The following is a 20,621-nucleotide window of genomic DNA, read 5'->3' on the forward strand; positions in this document are numbered from 1 at the left end:
CCACTTTTTCAATGATTTTGCTTAAAAATGGTAGGTTTGATATTGGCCTATAATTACTCAGTAGTGATGTATCTAGATTTTTCTTTTTTAAAAGAGGCTTGTTGACTGCAGTTTTTAGGGCCTGTGGAAAAGTACCTGTAAAAAGAGATGTGTTTATAATATGTAGGAGATCTGTAGCCAAACAGTTTAAAACATTTTTAAAAACATTTGTTGGTAAAATATCGAGGCAACAGGAGGAGGTTTCCAATTGTTGTATGATGTCCTCCAGGTTATTGTGGTTGATCATATGAAATTGTGTCATAATGGAATTTATATTGCTTGGTCTCTGTGACAACACCGGACCTGTGTTTGATACGGACGCATTCACTGTCTGTCTAATTTTCTCAATTTTATCTGTGAAATAGGAGGCAAAATCGTTACAGGCTTTATCGGATAAAAATTCAGATTTTACTGGTACTGGAGGGTTTGTTAGTCTATCGACTGTAGCAAATAAAGTACGTGAGTTATTATTGCGGCCTCTTCTCTTACTGATACTGGCCATCCACAATCCCTCACTCCTAGTCCGCTCTTCCCCCCCAACTACAATAATTATCGGCGACTCATTCACCCGGCGTTTACGTTTTTTTAATGCTGTTACACACTGTCTTCCTGGAGCCGAAGTTTCAGACATACATACCAAAGTTCTGGACCTGATACCCTCATTTCCCTCATCCATTGAACGCATCGTGGTCCATTGTGGACACAATGACACATCCTACCACGAAACTGAACGCACAAGGCGAGATTTTACCATTCTCATACACACTTTAAAGAACACTGGAAAGTCGATTTTTATTTCAGGTCCACTCCCCTCTCTAGGTCGCGGAAAAGACCTTTTTAGCAGACTATTCCAGCTTCACACCTGGCTGGAGTCTACATGCAGCAAACACAATATAGGTTTTATTGACAATTTCCATCTGTTTTGGAAACGTGGCTCGCTGTTTGGCAGGGATGGTATTCATCCCAGTGCATGGGGCAACCAAATGCTCCGTGGGAATCTGCAGCATGCCCTGAAAATACAGACTCATGATTGACTGTCAACATTTGAGGAGGATGTGCACATGCACACTCCCACACACCATCTCTTTCCACAAACTAGCTCCATCATTCCAGTCAGAATCAGTAACAGACAAAACAAATTGGTGAAGAGTCTGAAGACACTATGTAAGAACTTCACTGCTAAGACAGTGAATTTAGTACCCATCCCTTGTCAGCTGCAGTCTATCACAGAAAAGGAGACGGCTAATACATTTAACAAACTGACACTTGCCCTACTAAACATTAGATCTTTGGCTGGAAAATCCTTTTTAATCAATGATTTTATTACTAAGCACAACCTTGATTTTTTGTTCCTAACTGAAACTTGGTTGGACAATAATAACAGCGATACAGTACTCATTGAGTCAGCCCCTCCGAATTTTCACTTCATGACTCAGAATAGACTTAATAAGAAAGGTGGTGGAGCTGCTATTTTGTTTAATGATTCATTTCAATGTACAAAATTATCTTACGGAAATTTTGCTAGTTTTGAACATGTGGCTCTTCAGCTGAGACAGTCATCTCGTAGGTATAAGAGGATCCTATGTTCACCTCTGCCAATCAAAATACTTTTTCATCATCACTTTGTGTTTAACCCTAACACTAGTTTCTCCCTCTGACCCTAATCAATCCCTCCATTCCTGACCTTAACCCCAGACACGACCTTTCTGGATGACGTTACATTACGTGACACTGTTGTTTTTTTATTGTTGATGTTTTAAACTAAGTCCTGCTGCTTTAACAGAGTGACCCCATTTAAATGAATGAGAGGGCTGTGTTTTTTCACAGACTAAATGCAGCTTCACACCTCAGAAATGATTATCACCGAGTGAGATTTTGGCACAAATGGAAAATAACACCCCCAGTGGCCATTAAGAGTATCTGGTTCTGTCTCTGACTCTGATCAATGCCCTGCAGGCTTGAAAACCTTAGAGACACGGTAACCAAATGTGTCTTTGTCTATCTGGATGATGCAGAGGTCCCTGGGTGGTTTTACTTTCTACAGAAAATTCATCTGCAATTACATATCTGATGCTGCTCCACTCCATCACTTAACCTCTCACCCCCCATATCACATGTAGATAATCCTGTTTTCTCAAATAATCTGTTGTTGAACTTTTTGCAAAAAATAGTGCTTTAAATACTACTGTCATAGAGACAAGATATGTTATTTAGGGATCAAGATAAATGACACTAAACTGAAATGATTAAAACAACTTTGTAGAGGGGCCAAGATCTTTTTATACTGACAGTTTTATGTGAAACACAATTACTGTTCATAAGTGATGTTTTCTATACCTGATGGTTTTTCAGGGGCATCTATTTTTATAGAGTCTGTAACTAAATGGACACTAATTACTTGGATGATGCTTTCACCAATATAGTGACATGAATACAAAGCTTTAGCAGCTCTTTTGTTGTGTTGGGATAACATTTTTCCTATCACAAAGAAAAAAAAGTTTCCCTGTGAAAAAATACTCTTTATATGTGTCATATATATGTGAATATGTGATTACTTAAAGAAACTGTATATGTTGCTTATGACTCTTTCTTTAAATGCAGCAGCATCAGAGAGGAAAAATGGACAACAAGATAAAGCTGAAGCACAGGCCTTTCATTTGTTGATCATACACAATTTAGTTTTTTAGACAGGAAAGCATATCTTCACGTTCTCTATAAGACAACTGATCACTGAACAGCAGGAACATATTCATTCCTTGAATCCTTAGACCGAGTCTGATCTCAGTCCCTCCACACTCTCTCTATAGCATGTTGGTCTCACAGGAGCCAGGCTGCAGGATCTGAAGAGTAACTATGAGTTTAACTGATTTTCTAAACCAGGGGTAAAACAAGGCATAGATCACAGGGTTTAGACAAGAGTTACAATAGAACAAAAAGAGAACATAGGATGCAGATGGAGCATTTACCAAGCTGTCACCTGCAAGAGAGACCGAGTAATATGGGCAGAAACACATTAGAAACACAACTACCAGAACACCAAGAGTCCTGGCTGCTTTCAGCTCTGATTTCTTTGCCTTTAGAGTCACTGAAAGCTGGAGTGTGACAGCTGTAATGTGAGAGCGCATGGCACGAGCCTGAGACACAGCCACGGCAAATATTCTCAGATACAGAACTATGATGAGAATAACTGGAACAATAAAGCACAAAACAAGATCTAGAGCTCCTAAGACATAGTCAATGACCAACACACATTCTCCGTAGCAGGAATTATACCTCCCCGGTTGAATCAGGTCATCCTTCACAAAGAGAAAGCTGTAGGTAACAGAATAGAGCCAACACAGATAAACACAGAGTTTAACTCTGTTCACAGTGACTTTAGTGGTGTAATGCAGAGGGTAACAAATAGCCACATAACGGTCAACTGATATGAGCACCATGTCACCTATTGAGGATGCGGGAATGATGACTGTAGCATACTTGAACAGAGTACACACAAGGTCACCAAGAAACCAGCAGGATGTGTTTCTAAAGATTTCTGCAGGCATCAACACGAGGCCCACGAGAAAGTCTGAGACAGCCAGAGAGAGGAGGAGGATGTTGGTGGGTGTGTGGAGCTGCCTGGAGGGAAAGAGAAAAGCACCATTACACCAACAAGTCCTCATATCTAAATGACAACCAGACATTTTATGTTAGTCATTTCTGAAACAATCAAAACAATCATTCCAAAAACACGATTACGATCGGTCATAGAAACAGCCCTTATTCTGAACGGTCAGTTAGATTATCATAGTTTGAGAACAACAGGTGTTACATTTCTAATAACATCATCAAGCTCCCGATAGCTCCCCCAAGCATCCCACTAAGCCATGACAGTGAGACATCAAGCCAGCATGCACAATACCAGGACCCTGAAACTGACACAAAGTTTTCATAATATCTAAAACTTAAAATTTTGAGACAATGATCTTTGCCTAAAGTGGGAGACTGAGATGATGACGAGCAGGTTGAGAGCTACAGTGAGCAGAGAGATGGAGTAGAGCAAAGTGTGAATGAGCATCACTTCAAACCAAGGAGGTGTCAGCTTCCTGCAGGAGGTGTTGAAGAGTTGTGGAAAGCAGAGCTCTGCTCCGTCCTGTGTCTCCGTCATCAGTGGGAGGATGAGAGAGACCTCAGCTCTCTGCTTCAAACTCTGTCGTATACTGATTTATCTCTTTCTACCCTTGTCTCCACCCCTCCCTTTCTCCCTCTCAGTCTCTGTTGGACACTGAAGTCCTTTTCTTTTTCTACACATCACTACGTCATCTTCTACACTTTCTCTGTTAGTCCACAAGTCTTTCAATAATATCTCTCAATCTTCTGTCCCCCCCAGATTCCATACTTCCAGATCTCGACCAAGTTGAACACATGCACCAGCATGGCCTGGAGCAGGTACTTTAATCCTTAGACAATTGGGCGACAGGTCAGTGATTCAGTGTGTTTTAAGCTTATCGAACTCTTAAAGGAGAACTCTGGGCAATTTTTACATTAATCTTGAATGCTATAAATATGTGAGTACAGTTGATAAAAAAAATAAACAGAATCGGTCCTAGCAAACTGGAGCTGCTGCAGCTAACGGCCAGAGATCCCAGTTAGCTAAAACTGTAGTTTTGGGGGCATATACTAAAGAGTGCCTTTGTGCCTCTTAACAGACACAAAATGCAATTAAAATGTTTGTGCAACATGAACAGGGCTCTTACGTGACAACAAAATGCACTTTCAACTCAGACATCTTGCCGCTAGCTCGCCCTGCTAGCTGCTAGCTACCGTCTGAGAGTCTGTGTTCAGCCAGGCTTCTGTGATAATGATCACGCAGCAGTTCCGTGTATATTTGTAGCTCACCTATTGTGTGTGACATCAATCTGGCATTGGCCCGACCGGCCTCCTTGGTCATGCCTTTCGCTGCGAAAAGTTTTTGTTTATTTCCCCCTCAGGTAATTGAGCACTGTAGTGATTATGACCATATCAGTGACTATGTAACTACATGGAAATGGGCCAGGACATCCACCAGATTAGCGGGCACTCGTTGGATTGCTCTCGGCCACAGCAGGCGAGGAAGGTGGGGAGGAAGCTGAAGCAAGGAGACCGGTCGGGCCTGCTAGCCCAGCTAAGGAAACTACCAAACAGATCGCCACTTCCAAGAGTTCTACTCACCAACGCCAGATCAATGTCACACACAATAGATGAGCTACAAATACACACAGAACTGCTGCGTGATCATTATCACTATTACCTTATGTACTCACATATTTATAGCGATTAAGATTAACGTAAAAATTGTCCTTTAAAGGTGCAGTATGTAATATTGTATGTAATACTGCCAGCTAGCGGTTAAAATAGTTACTGCACCAATTCAAAATACTGGAGAGTCGTTTCCCCGCCCCTCCTGCCCAGACTCCAAGTTTACGGGGGTTGCCAGGCTGAGACCGCAGCATTCACAACAACGTTGCTAGACGCTTTGCTCACATAGCCAGACATTACTCCACAGCACAGCGGAGTAGCTAACGGTAGATGCTAGACTCACATAGCCAGACATTACTCCACAGCACAGCGGAGTAGCTAACGGTAGATGCTAGACTCACATAGCCAGACATTACTCCACAGCACAGCGGAGTAGCTAACGGTAGATGCTAGTCTCACATAGCCAGACATTACTCCACAGCACAGCGGAGTAGCTAACGGTAGATGCTAGACTCACATAGCCAGACATTACTCCACAGCACAGCGGAGTAGCTAACGGTAGATGCTAGTCTCACATAGCCAGACATTACTCCACAGCACAGCGGAGTAGCTAACGGTAGATGCTGGCTATATTGACAGTCATAAAAGCCCGTGCTCACGCGGAGCTCTGTAACCAACTGACAGACACACTTTTTCGGCTTAAAATTACAAACACAACAACCTCATTGTCCTCTCCACACGCCAGTCAGGCACACTTCCTCGGCTTAGAATTACAATACGAAACGCTAAAAATACCACTACCTTGCCGACGGAACACACTTCATTGGCACAATCGCTAAACACACTGCAAACTCACAGTCCTCTCTTCCTGATTTACAGTCCCCCTCTCGTGGTTTAAAATAACTCACCGTTGTCGGCTTCAGCTGCTGAAGAGGCTACACCCTGTAAACAGCCATGACAACAGTTAGCAGGGTTAGCATGGCGGCGTTAGCCAGGACCAGTCGGGATGACTTTACTGGCTATGTCTCAATTGTTTTTGCGAGTAACCAACTCGGGTACTATAGCTATATAATTCAATGTGAGTACACAAATGTTGAAATGACAAAAAAATGCCCATCCCTAGTAGCTGTGATAAATTAGCCTGAAGCTGATGTTTACCTGTTCAGGAGGAAACAAGCCAACTCTGCGTCCTTTTGGGATCTAAGCTGTCTCCATCTTTCAAACACATCTCCAATATTTACCAGGGGGTTGTTACGTCTCTGGTCACGCAACTGTTAGAAACATGCTGTTTTCTTTTTTTTATGTCATGTAGAATCTATCTCCGTTGATCCTGTTGGTTTGTTTGCTGCTTTCATGGCTGTACTACCGTTACAGCTGTAGCGCGCTGGGTTTACGTTTTTACAGGTATATCTGGCAACCCGGCCTGCCTGTCCAACTGGGCCGTTGATAACAACAAAAATTCCGTCACTGAATGTAAATTTCAAAAAGAAATAATACTGACATTAGCATTGTTGTCAGAAAAGATAGGATTTCAGTTTAACATGTTTCCTTAATATCTGATGAGGCATTGGTGTCATTTTTGGATTTATTACAGTACAAATATTACATATTGGACCTTTAATACTGGAGCATCAATGGTGGAGCAGCGTGTTACTGTTGTAACTCCTCACGCTGAAATATGGCGCTCTTATACTTCGTCACCTCACTTCCTGCTTTGCTCCCGTCATTATGGTTCCATACAATGTACATTCATGCATCTGTGTCAATTTTGGGGCAATTTTGTTGAAAGAAATGTTCTGTAGTTCTGCTTATGTCTTTGGTGTCTTCATAGTGTAAGATTAAATTTATTGAAATGGGGACATTTCATCTCAAGAAAGGGAAGAATGTAAGATGAGATTTATTTTGGATCATATTTAAACTGGCTGCTCTCTAAATATAACTTGATGGCGGAAGGAATACAAGATTTGGAGTAACAATTACTGTACTGTATGTAGGATTACTTTCATTTTATTTTCATATGTGTATCTGTGGGCATATGCTCATGTTTAGCCTAGGCTACATTTAGGCAACATCACAGCCAATGAATGCAGAAAGTTGGTCAGACTATAGCTAGCATATATAATAAATATAATGAAATAATTTTATTTAAGCTATGCCTTACTGCCTTAGTAGGTCATTAAAAACAACTTACAATTTCACTCTGTATCACTCACTACGTGTAATCAATCTTATTCCCCATTTTTCTGTGTGTGTGTGTGTGTGGATTTTAAACTTTTTTTTAAAGCAGTGATTGCTTTTTAAACTCACAGGAGGATTTTAACCTGCAACAGCCCATTTTAAACAAGGATTTTTTACAACAAGCCCACCAGCCAGGACACCTAAGGGGTGAGCCTCTTTTTAACATCACTGTGTGTGCACACTGAAGACCTAAGACTCACCACCTACACAGGATGGCTTTTTAAATCGTCTTTTAGTGTGGCTTTTTATCCTGTTTTAAGTCTGTTGAAAACTGTGTGGACACCAAAGGAGGGCCCCGTGCTCTCGGGCAAAGGCCCAAGCCACAAACGAGGCCTCCTAACCTGTGAGTTTTAAATCTTCTTACCCTGACTGTAACCTTTTACTATACAGTGTCAAGTTGCCTAACTTTCTTTTACCTTTCTCTTAACTTTCTTTAACCCCCCCTTTTTCTTCTTATCCAACTTTATTCTTTACTGAAGGTTCATCGGGCCTATTGATAATTTCTTTTATTTAATTTTAATAAAACAGTTTTATTTCTACAGGTGGTCTTCAACTATTTCTGGGTCTGGTTGACCCAGAGTTTTTGTGTCGGCTGTGACTGTCCTGCAGCTTTGTGGCAAGTATGCCCACAGGGGGAGGGGTGGAGGGGATGGCAAACCATCGCTCCCCTTCTGCACCTCCACCTGTGGCCAACAGTCAACCTCAAAACATTACAATTAACTACAATTCTCACCACACCAAGGCATATTTCAAACTCCTACAGGCCATACACCACTCAGAAATCATAAATAACACACTACACATAGGCACTTTCCACAAGGAATGATGAGGCAAATCAACCGACTAACATCCTTCATCAAACCCTCCTCACCAAACAACACCACATTAGAACTGGTCAAACTTAACACAGACACATGGATGAACAATAACATGAATATACTCCAAGATCACTATGACACATTCATTGCCGCACAGCTGCGGGACCTTCCACCTTTCGCACAGGCATCATTTAACAAGGCACTTTAATGGGGGAATGGTAGGGAAGGAGTCCTTACCCCAAGTGAAGGAGTTCAAGTACCTTGGGGTTTTGTTCACGAGTGAGGGGACAATGGAGCGGGAGATTGGTCGGAGAATCGGCGCAGCGTGTGCGGTATTGCATTCAATCTATCGCACCGTTGTGACGAAAAGAGAGCTGAGCCAGAAGGCAAAGCTCTCGATCTACCGGTCAGTTTTCGTTCCTACCCTCACCTATGGTCATGAAGGCTGGGTCATGACCGAAAGAACGAGATCCAGGGTACAAGCGGCTGAAATGGGTTTCCTCAGGAGGGTGGCTGGCGTCTCCCTTAGAGATAGGGTGAGAAGCTCAGTCATCCGTGAGGAGCTCGGAGTAGAGCCGCTGCTCCTTTGCGTCGAAAGGTGCCAGTTGAGGTGGTTCGGGCATCTGGTAAGGATGCCCCCTGGGCGCCTCCCTAGGGAGGTGTTCCAGGCACGTCCAGCTGGGAGGAGGCCTCGGGGAAGACCCAGGACTAGGTGGAGGGATTATATCTCCAACCTGGCCTGGGAACGCCTCGGGATCCCCCAGTCGGAGCTGGTTAATGTTGCTCGGGAAAGGGAAGTTTGGGGTCCCCTGCTGGAGCTGCTCCCCCCGCGACCCGACACCGGATAAGCGGATGAAGATGGATGGACTTCAATGGGGGAGGGCTGGATATAGGATGAAACTCACAGCCTGCTCTGTCTCCACACTGAGGGACCTCGTAACCAGGGGTCCCCAGACAAAGGAGATCCCTCTGCCATCTCAGCTCTCACCTGACAATTTCCCACCACTTCCACACCCAGCAGGGTCTCCACCTTCCTCTTCTTCACTCCTACCTCCTCCCCTACTACGCTCCCTCATCCTACTTCTTCTATAACGATCTCTCCCCTATTTCTCTCCAAATCCTCCCCACCTTCTCACTCCTCCCACCCTAAACTCACCCTTCTTTCCACCCCCCTCCTTTCAACCATACTTTCCTCCTCCTCTCATCCCTCTCCCCTTCCCTCTCCCCTTGCCTCTCCACCTCCCTCTCCCCCTCTCTCCTCCCTCCCTCCTCCCCCTCCTTCCCACTCCTCCCCTACATCACTTCTTCCTGATGCACAACCTGGTCCTTCAGGCCTCTGTACGTTGGGGTTGGAGATGCCCGGGGCGCCCGGCGAGGAGATCCAGCGCCCAATCCTGCCAAAGCGAAACCCAAGACGCACGGTTAGGGTGGAGCTGAACCCATTGTCAGACATTGAGCTACGGCGGCATGGATTGGTTTGTTCTGGGTCCCTTGCCTGCACCTCTGCCCCCTCTAACCCCTCCACCCACTCACTATCTAACACACCCCAGATTGCACGCAGCACTATAACTACTAACGTTGCTCTACCATGCAGTAACACCATTTCTCTTTCACCCACAGAGTCCATTACATCTCACAAACAACAGAGGAAGCCAGAGCTGTTAGCTGCAGAACCCTGTGGGGGAAACCCAATCACTGAGGTGGATACCAAAACAATGATGAAAGGAAAAATTAAAAGCGTAAAGCTGATTACAACCCAAACATCTGAGTTATCCACCTCTATCCCAAACAGGGTTTCTGCGGCAGCACCTGGCTCCCCAGGGCGCCCGGAACCACATCCACGCACCTTCAGAAAAATACAGGACTGGTCGTTGGAGGTGCGGAAGTCGACCCTCTTTGTTGGGGATTCCAACCTCTCACGTATTCCATCTTTCACAGATCCAGACATACAGGTTGACAATTACCCCGGAGCAACTCTTCATCACATAACAGCCATTTTAAAGAAACTACAGCCACAAACAGACAAGACAGACGCCAACAGGCACTACTAACCACTCTGAATAAAACTATAACTTCAAAATACACCTTTCTTGCAGAAATTAATCCACTTCTTTTTCAAACAGCCAGAGACAACATACATTGGACTGCAGGCACGGCCGAGATGTTGTTCAAGTACTGGAAACAACTACAACAATTAAACTTCTAAGGGGGACAAACTGTCATAATACAACCCCCATTCACTCAAACATAACAAATCTTTCTGCTGTTTTCTCCCTTACGCCCACACAGCTGGAGATACTGGAAAAGGGACTCACCTTCATTCCAACACCAAAACCTCCCACCCGGCCGGAGCTCAGGGGGGACCTACACACCTTTCACAGGAGGCTGAAACTTCTGGTGTTGGGGGGTGAGGGATGGTGAGGACCCAAATACAGAGAGAGGCAGGCAAGCAGGAGATGGTGGAACTCAGGGATTTAATTATAACAAAAAGCGGCAGCACAAAGACTGGAAAACTTACAAACATACAGTAAACTGACGGGCAAAACACAGGAACAGACACAAGGCACAGGACGGAAATACAAGGGCATGGGCACAAACTAAACAGGTATTGACACAAAACGATCTGACGCAAGACAAGGGGAACACAGAGGCTAAATACATGAGGTGATGGGTAAATCAGAAACAGGTGAGACAACAGGTGAAGCACATCAGGGCGGGGCAGAACAATCAACCAAGGCGGGAAACAGAAAGCAAAGCTAGACATGACAAGACAGAAGACCAGACTATCAAAATAAAACAGGAAGCAGGACAAACAGACAAAACATGACTTAACCTCAATACAGATAACACTAAACACCAGGGAAAACAGAGACGACAGGAACACAATGCAGAATAACAAAAATGGGAAACAAACACAATGCAGAATAACAAAAATGGGAAACAAACACAATACGGTCAAAACAGGGTAAACAGAAAACATACAAAACAGGAACAGAAATGTCCAAAACCACAACAGAACCCCCCCCTCAAGGGGCGGATCCCAGACGCCCCAAAAAAGTAGAACCCGGAGGGCAGAGAGGGACCGAAGGGGGAACAACCAAAAGGAGCCCAAAAAGCACCCGGGGAACAAAAACCAACCCAAGGAGGGCGAGAAAGGGGCCAGGGAAGGCCGAAAAGACACTGGGATACAGGGGAGCAGAGAGTCCTGGGGCACAGGAAACAGAGGGGCCCTGGGGCACAGGGAACAGAGAGAGCGCCCCGGGGGCACGGGGAACAGAGAGATAGCCCCGGGGGCACGGGGAACACAGAGAGCCCCGGGGGCACGGGAACACAGAGCACTGGGGGCACAGAGAACACAGAGCACTGGGGGCACAGAGAACACAGAGCACTGGGGGCACAGAGAACACAGAGCACTGGGGCACACAGAGCACTGGGGCACAGAGAACACAGAGGGTCACTAGGGACAGGGAACTGTGGGACTGGGGACCGAGGGAACACGGAACTGTGCAGACTTTGACAAAACAGACTCGGACTCAGACAAGACAGACTCGGACTCAGACAGGACAGACTCGGACTCAGACAAGACAGACTCGGACTCAGACAAGACAGACTCGGACAGAACAGGGACAGACTCAGACGGGACAGACTCAGACAGGACAGACTCAGACACAGGGAAAGTAATAGGGACACAGATAGTGAAGGGGACAGAGACGGGCACTGTGACAGGGACAAGGATGGGCACGGTGACAGGGACAAGGACGGGCACGGTGACAAGGATGGGCACGGTGACGGGGACAAGGATGGGCACGGTGATAGGGACGGAGACGAGCACAGTGACAGGGATGGAGACAGGCACAGTGACAGGGACGAAGACAGGCACAGAGACAGGGATGGAGACAGGCACAGAGACAGAGACAGGCACAGTCTTAGGGGCGGTCTCTGGGGCGCCAGAGACCGGCAAAGTTCCAGAGGCGATCCCAGAGGCCGGCAAAGTCCCAGAGACGGTCTCATGGGAGCCGGAGACCGGCGAAGTCACAGGGGTGCTGGGCAGTGCTGGGACACTGGGCAGCTTGGGGACGCTAGAGAGCTCAGGGACACCAGAGAGCTCGGGGACACCAGAGACACCAGAGGACTCGGGGACACTAGAGAGACTACCAGCTAGCTGGGAATCAGGGGGGCTGTTGGCTAGCTGGGAGTCGGGGAAACTGCTAGCTAGCTGGGACTCGGGAGAGCTGCTGGCTAGCTGGGACTCGGAAGAGCTGCTGGCTAGCTGGGACTCGGGAGAGCTGCTGGCTAGCTGGGACTCGGGAGAGCTGCTGGCTAGCTGGGACTCGGGAGAGCTGCTGGCTAGCTGGGACTCGGGGGAGCTGCTAGCTAGCTGGGACTCGGGGGAGCTGCTAGCTAGCTGGGAGCTGCTGGCTAGCTGGGACTTGGGGGAGCTGCTATCTAGCCTAGTGTCAGGGAGGATGCTGGCTAGCCGGAGCTCGGGGAACTTGCTTGCTAGCCTGGACTCAGGGGGGATGCTAGCCAGCCTGGATTCAGGGGAGATGCTGGCTAGCCTGGACTCAGGGGAGATGCTAGCTGGCCGGGAGTCTGGGGGAAGGCCGCTAGCAAGCCGGGAGTCTGGGAGCTCTGGGGGGCTGCCACACGGCCGTGACTCAAGGAACTCCGGGGCGCCGCTACACGGCCGGGACTCAAGGGGGCTGCTAGCTAGCCTGGAGTCAGGGGGGCCACTGGCTAGCGGGGAGTCAGGGAGGTTCCTAGCCGGCGGGGTATCAGGGAGGTTGCATGGCTAGCTGGGGCTCTGAGAGGCTGCTAGCTAACCTGGAGTCAGGGGGGCTGCTAGCTAGCTGGGATTCTGCGGAGCTGCTAGCCAGCTGGGAGGCAGGGGAAAGGCCGCTAGTAGGCCGGGAGGCTGGGAAGGAGCTGTAAGTCAGCCCAGAGGCAGGAGAGCTGCACGTCAGCTCAGAATCAGGAGAGCTGCACGTCGGCTCAGAGTCGGGAGAGCTGCACGTCGGCTCAGAGTCGGGAGAGCCGCACGTCGGCTCAGAGTCGGGAGAGCCGCACGTCGGCTCAGAGTCGGGAGAGCCGCACGTCGGCTCAGAGTCGGGAGAGCCGCACGTCGGCCCAGGGTCAGGAGAGCTGCACGTCAACAGCGACTCTGGGCGGCCGCACGTCAACAGCGACTCTGGGCGGCCGCACGTCAGCCGCGATTCTGGGCGGCCGCACGTCAGCGGCGGATCCGGGCGGCCGCACGTCAGCGGCGGATCCGGGCGGCCGCACGTCAGCGGCACATCCGGGCGGCCGCACGTCAGCGGCGACTCTGGGCGGCCGCACGTCAGCGGCGGATCCGGGCGGCTGCACGTCAGCGGCAGATCCGGGCGGCTGCACGTCAGCGGCAGATCCGGGCGGCTGCACGTCAGCGGCGGATCTGGCACACAGGTCGGCCCAGGCTCAGGTACCCAGGTTAGGTCAGGCTCAGGTCCGCTGGGCAGTTTGGGCTCAGGTCCAATGAGAGGCTGATTAGGGATAAGGCGCTGAGAGCCACGACGTCCCTTCCTCCGTCCACGGCCTCCACGGGTCCCTGTGAAGACGGCCAAAAACACATTTTGGATAAATACCCAGACCCATCCAGACCTGACAGCCAAATTTTACAGTTACTCCATCTCACACTTACCAGAAATGACTTCACCTTTAACAATAAACACTATCTCCAGCTTTGTGGGTGTGCAATGGGCCGGGAGTATTTCCCGTCGTACGCAAACATCTACCTGGCCCATTGGGAGGAAACAGCTTTCCACAAACTCACCACTAAACCTCTGCTTTACTTCCAGTACTTGGACGACATCTTCGGCCTCTGGGTTAACACCGAACAGACTTTTTTGACTTTTCTGGACATCCTCAACTCGCATCACCCTAAAATAAAACTCAAACATAACCTACAACCCGTTACAGTGGAGTTCCTGGACACACGGGTCTTCTTCCGTGCCTCCGACGACTGGACCAAAACACTGGCCACCAAAGTTTATTTCAAGGACACCGACCGCCATGCACTTCTCCATAAGACCAGCTATCACCCCAAACACACGTACAGAGGCCTCATTAAGTCCCAGCTGATACGCTTCCACAGGATTTGCACCTTCCCGGAGCATGTGGAGGAGGCCACTAGTACACTTTTTAGTGCGATGAGGTTGAGGGATTACTTGAGGCGCTTCCTTAGAGGTATAAAGGCGGAGGTCATCGGCAAGTTTACAAACAAAACCGAAACCATCATCCAGGCGCCTAATTCCGCCCTCGTACCCCTGGTCATTGCATACTCGGAAAATCCACATTTTTAACCCTTATAGCAGAGTTGGTTTTAACCCGGGGCAGGCCCTGCAGCACACAACCATCAATGTGGTTTATGCAATTAGGTGCAGGCCTGCCACAAATTGTATGTGGGGGAGACAAGAAATGCACTTTACTTAAGAATGAAACAACACCAGTATGTTTTAAATAAGGGCGATGGCACAACTGTTTATATGCACATTTTAAACTCCATGGTTCTGAAAATGTTCAAAGCATGGGCCTGGAGAGTAACAAGGCCTGGACCACGGCTCAGCGTCGGGCAGCGGAGAGGAAGTGGATCCATCTTTTAAAAACCATAGACCCTACGGGTCTAAATGAAAAATATTAAAATGGATCCACTTCTCTTTTTAACCCAAGTTTTACAGGGTATTTTTAGAAATATTTCTATATATATATATATATTCTCCTCTCTCCCCAGGTTTTAACTGGACCTCCTCTGTAGCGCATTATACCCGACCTTTCTTTTCCTTTCCTTGCTTTTTCCATCTTTTTCTATTTTAAATGACTTTTCATTGTTTTATGGCTAATAACCATTTATTGCAAAAAAATGTTTTTATATATTTAATTCCTTTTATGGCATGTTTTTTTCCATTTTTACTATTCTTTCCTTTCGGGGATTTTAATCTATTCCTACAGAGGAGGTCCTACCCAATACCTTGATTTTATTTATTTTAATAAATATTTTGAAAATGCCTTGTTTGTCTTATTTACATTTTAAGAATTTTATTGGATCTTTAAACAGCCCCGTCATTTTTATTTAACCAAACCTGGTTTTTTAAAGAGTTCTTCAAAGTATTTTTATTCACACCAGTGGTCCCCTTGTGCCCGTGCCCCTCGCAGCACCCATTCTGGGTGTTGCGTTTTAACCCAACCCTAACCATAACCTAATTCTATCCCTAATCCTACAACCAAGTCTTAACCCTCAAATAGCCCTTTAAACTTGTGGGATCCAGCATTTTGGCCCCACAAAGCTGTTGGCACCCCAAGTATAATTGAAACACACACACACACACACACACACACACACACACACACACACACACACACACACACACACACACACACACAAACACACACACTCACAGGGTCCCTCGATTTATAGTAATTTGTAAAATTCAACGTCACATGCTTAACCAGGGAGAATGTAACATTTTGATTTGATGCCAAACCACTATCTTTTTCTAAAATTAGGTTTTTGTGCCTAAACTAAACCTTACCAAACTGTTTCACAATGTTAAAGGGGTGATAGAATGATTATATAGAGTATTTCACACTGTTCCTTATGGTCTCCTACTGGGGTATGTAACGTTGGTTTAAGTCCTATTTCTCTGAACGATCCCAGTTTGTTAATGTTAATGATAAACCCTCCAAGCGCGCTAAAGTTAGCCATGGCGTTCCTCAAGGCTTAGTGCTTGGACCAATTCTATTTTCCTTATATATGCTTCCTCTAGGTAATATTATTAGGAAACACTCGATTAACTATCACTGTTACGCAGACGATACCCAATTATATCTGTCAATTAAGCCAGATGAAAGTGGTCAGTTAGCAAGACTTCAAACGTGTATTGAGGATATAAAATCCTGGATGACCCACAATTTCCTGATGTTAAACTCAGACAAAACTGAAGTTATTGTGATAGGACCAACGCACCGCCGAACTTCGTTTTCGAAAGATATAGTTACTCTGGATGGTATTACCCTGGCCTCCAGCACTGCTGTCAGAAATCTAGGAGTTATTTTTGATCAGGATATATCCTTCAACGCCCACTTAAAACAAACCTCAAGAATAGCCTTTTTCCATCTTCGTAACATTGCCAAAATTAGGAATATCCTGTCTCAAAACGATGCTGAAAAACTAGTCCATGCATTCGTTACTTCTAGACTAGATTACTGCAATTCCTTATTATCAGGTTGCCCAAATAAGTCCATTAAGACTCTCCAACTGATCCAGAATGCTGCAGCACGTGTTCTGACGAGAACTAAGAGAAGAGATCATATTTCTCCTGTATTAGCTTCTCTGCATTGGCTTCCAGTGAAATATAGGATTGAATTTAAAATCCTCCTCCTGACTTACAAAGCTCTAAATGGTCAAGCACCATCATACTTAGAAGAGTTCATAGTACCTTATTGTCCCACTAGAGCACTGCGCTCCCAGAATGCGGGGCTACTTATGGTTCCTAGAGTCTCTGGAAGTAGACTGGGGGCCAGGGCCTTCAGCTATCAGGCTCCAGTATTATGGAACCAGCTCCCAGTCGAGGTTTGAGGGGCAGACAGTAAACTGAAAACCCTCCTCTTTGATAAAGCTTATAGTTAAGGAGTGAGGAGTTGCAGCGTCCGCCTAACCCGGCCCACCTGCTTCTCCTCGTAGTCATCAGTTTTTTATACTGTATAATTAATAATCTAGCGAGAGTAGAGGGAGGAAGGCCAGTACAGCCCGATCCGGTTGGGGGGAGTTCTAGCCCGACCAGGCACCTCTCTTTAACCTGCCTCTCTTAAGTTATGCTATTACAATTCTAGACTGCCGGGGAGGCTGTTCCTCCCTAAGACACACTGAGCTGCTCTCTCATCTCTACTTGTTACTTTTGTATGCATCCTGTCCCAGAAATGCTTGTTACTAATCTAGCTCTGGGGAGTTTACTCCCCGGAGTCCTTATGTTTCTTCTTCGCAGAGCTATGCTCTGCGATTCTCTGCATTTCCCGGCCGCTTCCTGCTGCGTCCTGCTGCATCCGCAGCATCCACCCGTGCTCTGCAGCACCACGTTACATCCCGCAACGCCCTGCTGTGATGTTCCTATGCACAGAGTAGTCAGGATCCGGTATAGGAGACTGCACTAGTCAGTATGACACGATGTGCCCTGCTATGACATGAACTTCCACGATAACCTTCGAAGTCAATGTGACTTCTAATGTGACTGTTATCACCACTGTTCATCACGCCCCCAACCGGCCCCATCAGACACCGCCTACCAAGAGTCTGGGTCTGCCGAGGTTTCTTCCTAAAAGGGAGTTTTTTCTTGCCACTGTCGCAATAGCCACTGTTAATGCTTGCTCTTGAGGGAATTACTGTAATTGTTGGGGTTTTGGAATTTATAGAGTGTGGTCTAGACCTACTCTATCTGTAAAGTGTCTCGAGATAACTTTTGTTATGATTTGATACTATAAATAAAATTGAATTGAAATTGAATTGAATTGAATTGGTTGGGCTGAAAATGGCCTGGTTGATATTTTATTGGCCCTTATGCATCCCTGTGTTTTGGCCCTATTTGTAACAAGAGCTTTTCTTCCAAATATGGTATGCTCATGAATATTTAGATGAGCTGCGCACTGATTATTTGAGCGAATCCCCATACACACACATTAGAGACACTCGCTGATTGGTTGAGCGAATACCCATACACACACATTAGAGAAGCTACAGAATGTCATATTTCAGACACTGCAATGTTTAATTACCAAATTTACTTCTGAGACTTTTTTATGCGAGAAATCAACTATATAAAGCTCAAATATGGGCCGTTTTATGAAAATTGATGGCTAATTGCAAATTTGGTGAAACGTGTCGGACTTTATGAGCTCCACACAGTCTGACGGGAAAGCGGCAGCCTGCTGGGCTCCATACCCAGGGCAAAGTCACCCGTTGTGGATTACTGCACTACGGGGCTCCGCGGCCGGCTGTCGGCATAACTATAATATATTTACAGTTTGAATTTCGTCACAACACTTATATCATTGCTAACCCAAGGTCTTACAAAGCTAACAAAAGCTAACAGTCCGATTTTGAATTTAAGGCATTTTTATGAAGGTGAGGTGTCTTGTTAGGAGGAGCAGCTAGCTAGCTATGCGTCCCATTCAATACAATGGGAAAATATCGCGGCTAGCTAGCTACACTTTCGGCATAACTATAGTATATTTACAGTTTGAATTTCGTCACGCCATTTATATAACATCTACCGCATGGTCTTAGCTAACGATGGTGTCAGATTTCAATTTAATGAATTTTTGTGAACATTAGGGGTTTCAGCTGCGACTGTCCCTTCAATCCTAGCTATGTGTAACTACAAATCATGGATAGTTAGCTTCATTTTTGGCATAATTAGAGTAGTTTGAATTTCGTCACGCCACTTATATAACCTCTACCCCAAGGTCTTATAAAGTTAACAATGGTGTCCGATTTCAATTTTATACACTTTTGTGAATTTCAGAGGAATTCTAAGAGGAGGCTAGCTAGCTCTCATTGATAGAGCTCCATCTAGCCGCAGGCTCTATCAATGAGACTTACGGACAAGAGGTGTTTATTTCACCAATCGTTTGTTTAAATAACTCAACGCATTATAATAACACACACATTATAAGATTAACTGAAACCTGTGGTAAGAGATTGCTGGCGTAACAAGCTTGCTGACCGCGCTCTCACTCACATACACCGGGCATTTAGCAGGAAGAGGGGAGCTGCAGGCCCTGGAGCTCTGTCAGGGCAGCGGTGTTTGGTAGTCCAATAACCCACGAAACGGTGACTTTGCGCGGGTATGGAGTGCCATGGGCTGCCAGCCGTGACTGAGCTCCATTTACCTCACAGCATGCCGGGGTCTGTGAAGGAAGGCATGGCAGGCGGCGAGGCAGCTACACAGGCAGCACTGGCTGCTGAACTCCGACACACAGTCGGACAAAATTTGCAATTAGACATACATTTTCGTAAAACGGCCCATATTTGACCTCTACATAGTTAATTTCTCACATAAAAAAGTCTCAGAAGTGAATTTAATGGTAAAATAACAGATGAACAATGTATACAATTTCTGAGATCTGCACAACCTAGATTCAGAAGACTAGCTGATCTCAGGTCAGTTGTGTAGCCTATGTAAATGTTGGGGCATGACAAAGAGAGAGACTAGAGCCAAATGAGGAGGAGCCGCCAAGTTGACGTCAAGGCGGCTCGTTAAGATTTGCCCGTTTTTAGAGGCAGTTTCAAATTGTGAGATTTGCAGAGGAAAGAGGTGTCAATGGGATTTTGAGGTTCTATGTATGTCCTATTTACCCACTAAACAGTCATTATTAAACTATGACAAGGTAAAATCGGTTTTGCATTCTATCACCCCTTTAATGTTTTTAAAACTGCAACCTATGCATTCAATGAAATGTTAACCAACAAGGAGCTGCTGCTCTCTTCCAGCTTGTTTAAAGACGCAGTAGGTAAGCCTTATAAAACTAACTTTCTGTCATATTTGATTGTAATTTAAAAATAAATCAGGGCCATGGGGGTGTCTAACTGTGTGTAAATCACTGCTCATGCACACCCATTCATTCTCCCTTGTGGGGGGAGGGGCTTAGGAAACTGAGGCACCCTGTCTCACAACTGACAGAGAAAACAGGCCTTCACCTAAACAAATTAGTGGCAAACGGAGACCTCTAGTGGCAGCAAGGGTTGTTGAGAAATTAAATCCTCAGCAGCTAAAATGTTTTCATCCCTCCTTTAACGTACTATGCTATAAGTAAACAGAAATTTCTTGTCTAACTGAAATGTGAGAACACAAATTTAAGAAGTATCTCCTGGGATGTGGGTAAACGTTTTGCCTCTAACTCATCTGTCACACACCTTGCAGTGCCGTAGCCCGAGGCTGGACTAGAGTCTGGACTCCAGACATTTTTCTATTGCCTCAGATTTCTCTTGGACTCATTGGTAATTGCACTTGGACTTGTCTCTTGGACTTGGCCATTGGTCTTGCCAAATACTCTAGTTGGTCTCGACCGAGTCCTGCATAAAATACTTTTTATCTAAAGTAACAAAACCATCGAAGCGGTATTTGTTTTTTACAAAATCCATCTAGAACGGGCATTGACATTGGTCTCCTGGTATATGCCAGGCTGCATCATATGAGGAGGCATCGTTCATTTTCATTTAGGCCACAGACACACATGTTGTCGAGCACTTGTATGGATTCCTCAGGACAAGTAATAAGTTCA

At 46.1% G+C, this 20,621-nt stretch overlaps 1 protein-coding gene across 1 annotated transcript; it reads right to left on the reverse strand.

Moving 5' to 3' along the window:
* Window positions 1–2,840: 2,840 nt before the first annotated feature.
* Window positions 2,841–4,186, reverse strand: LOC114564196 (trace amine-associated receptor 13c-like). Its single transcript, XM_028591432.1, has 2 exons — window positions 4,011–4,186; window positions 2,841–3,657 (listed from the first exon to the last, which is right to left on the reverse strand). The coding sequence occupies exons 1-2, from the start codon at window positions 4,184–4,186 to the stop codon at window positions 2,841–2,843; spliced, it is 993 nt and encodes a 330-aa protein (XP_028447233.1).
* Between the last annotated feature and the right edge of the window lie 16,435 nt (window positions 4,187–20,621).

The sequence above is a fragment of the Perca flavescens genome, chromosome 11 (assembly GCF_004354835.1).
Source record: "Perca flavescens isolate YP-PL-M2 chromosome 11, PFLA_1.0, whole genome shotgun sequence".
In the NCBI taxonomy this organism is placed as follows: domain Eukaryota; kingdom Metazoa; phylum Chordata; class Actinopteri; order Perciformes; family Percidae; genus Perca; species Perca flavescens.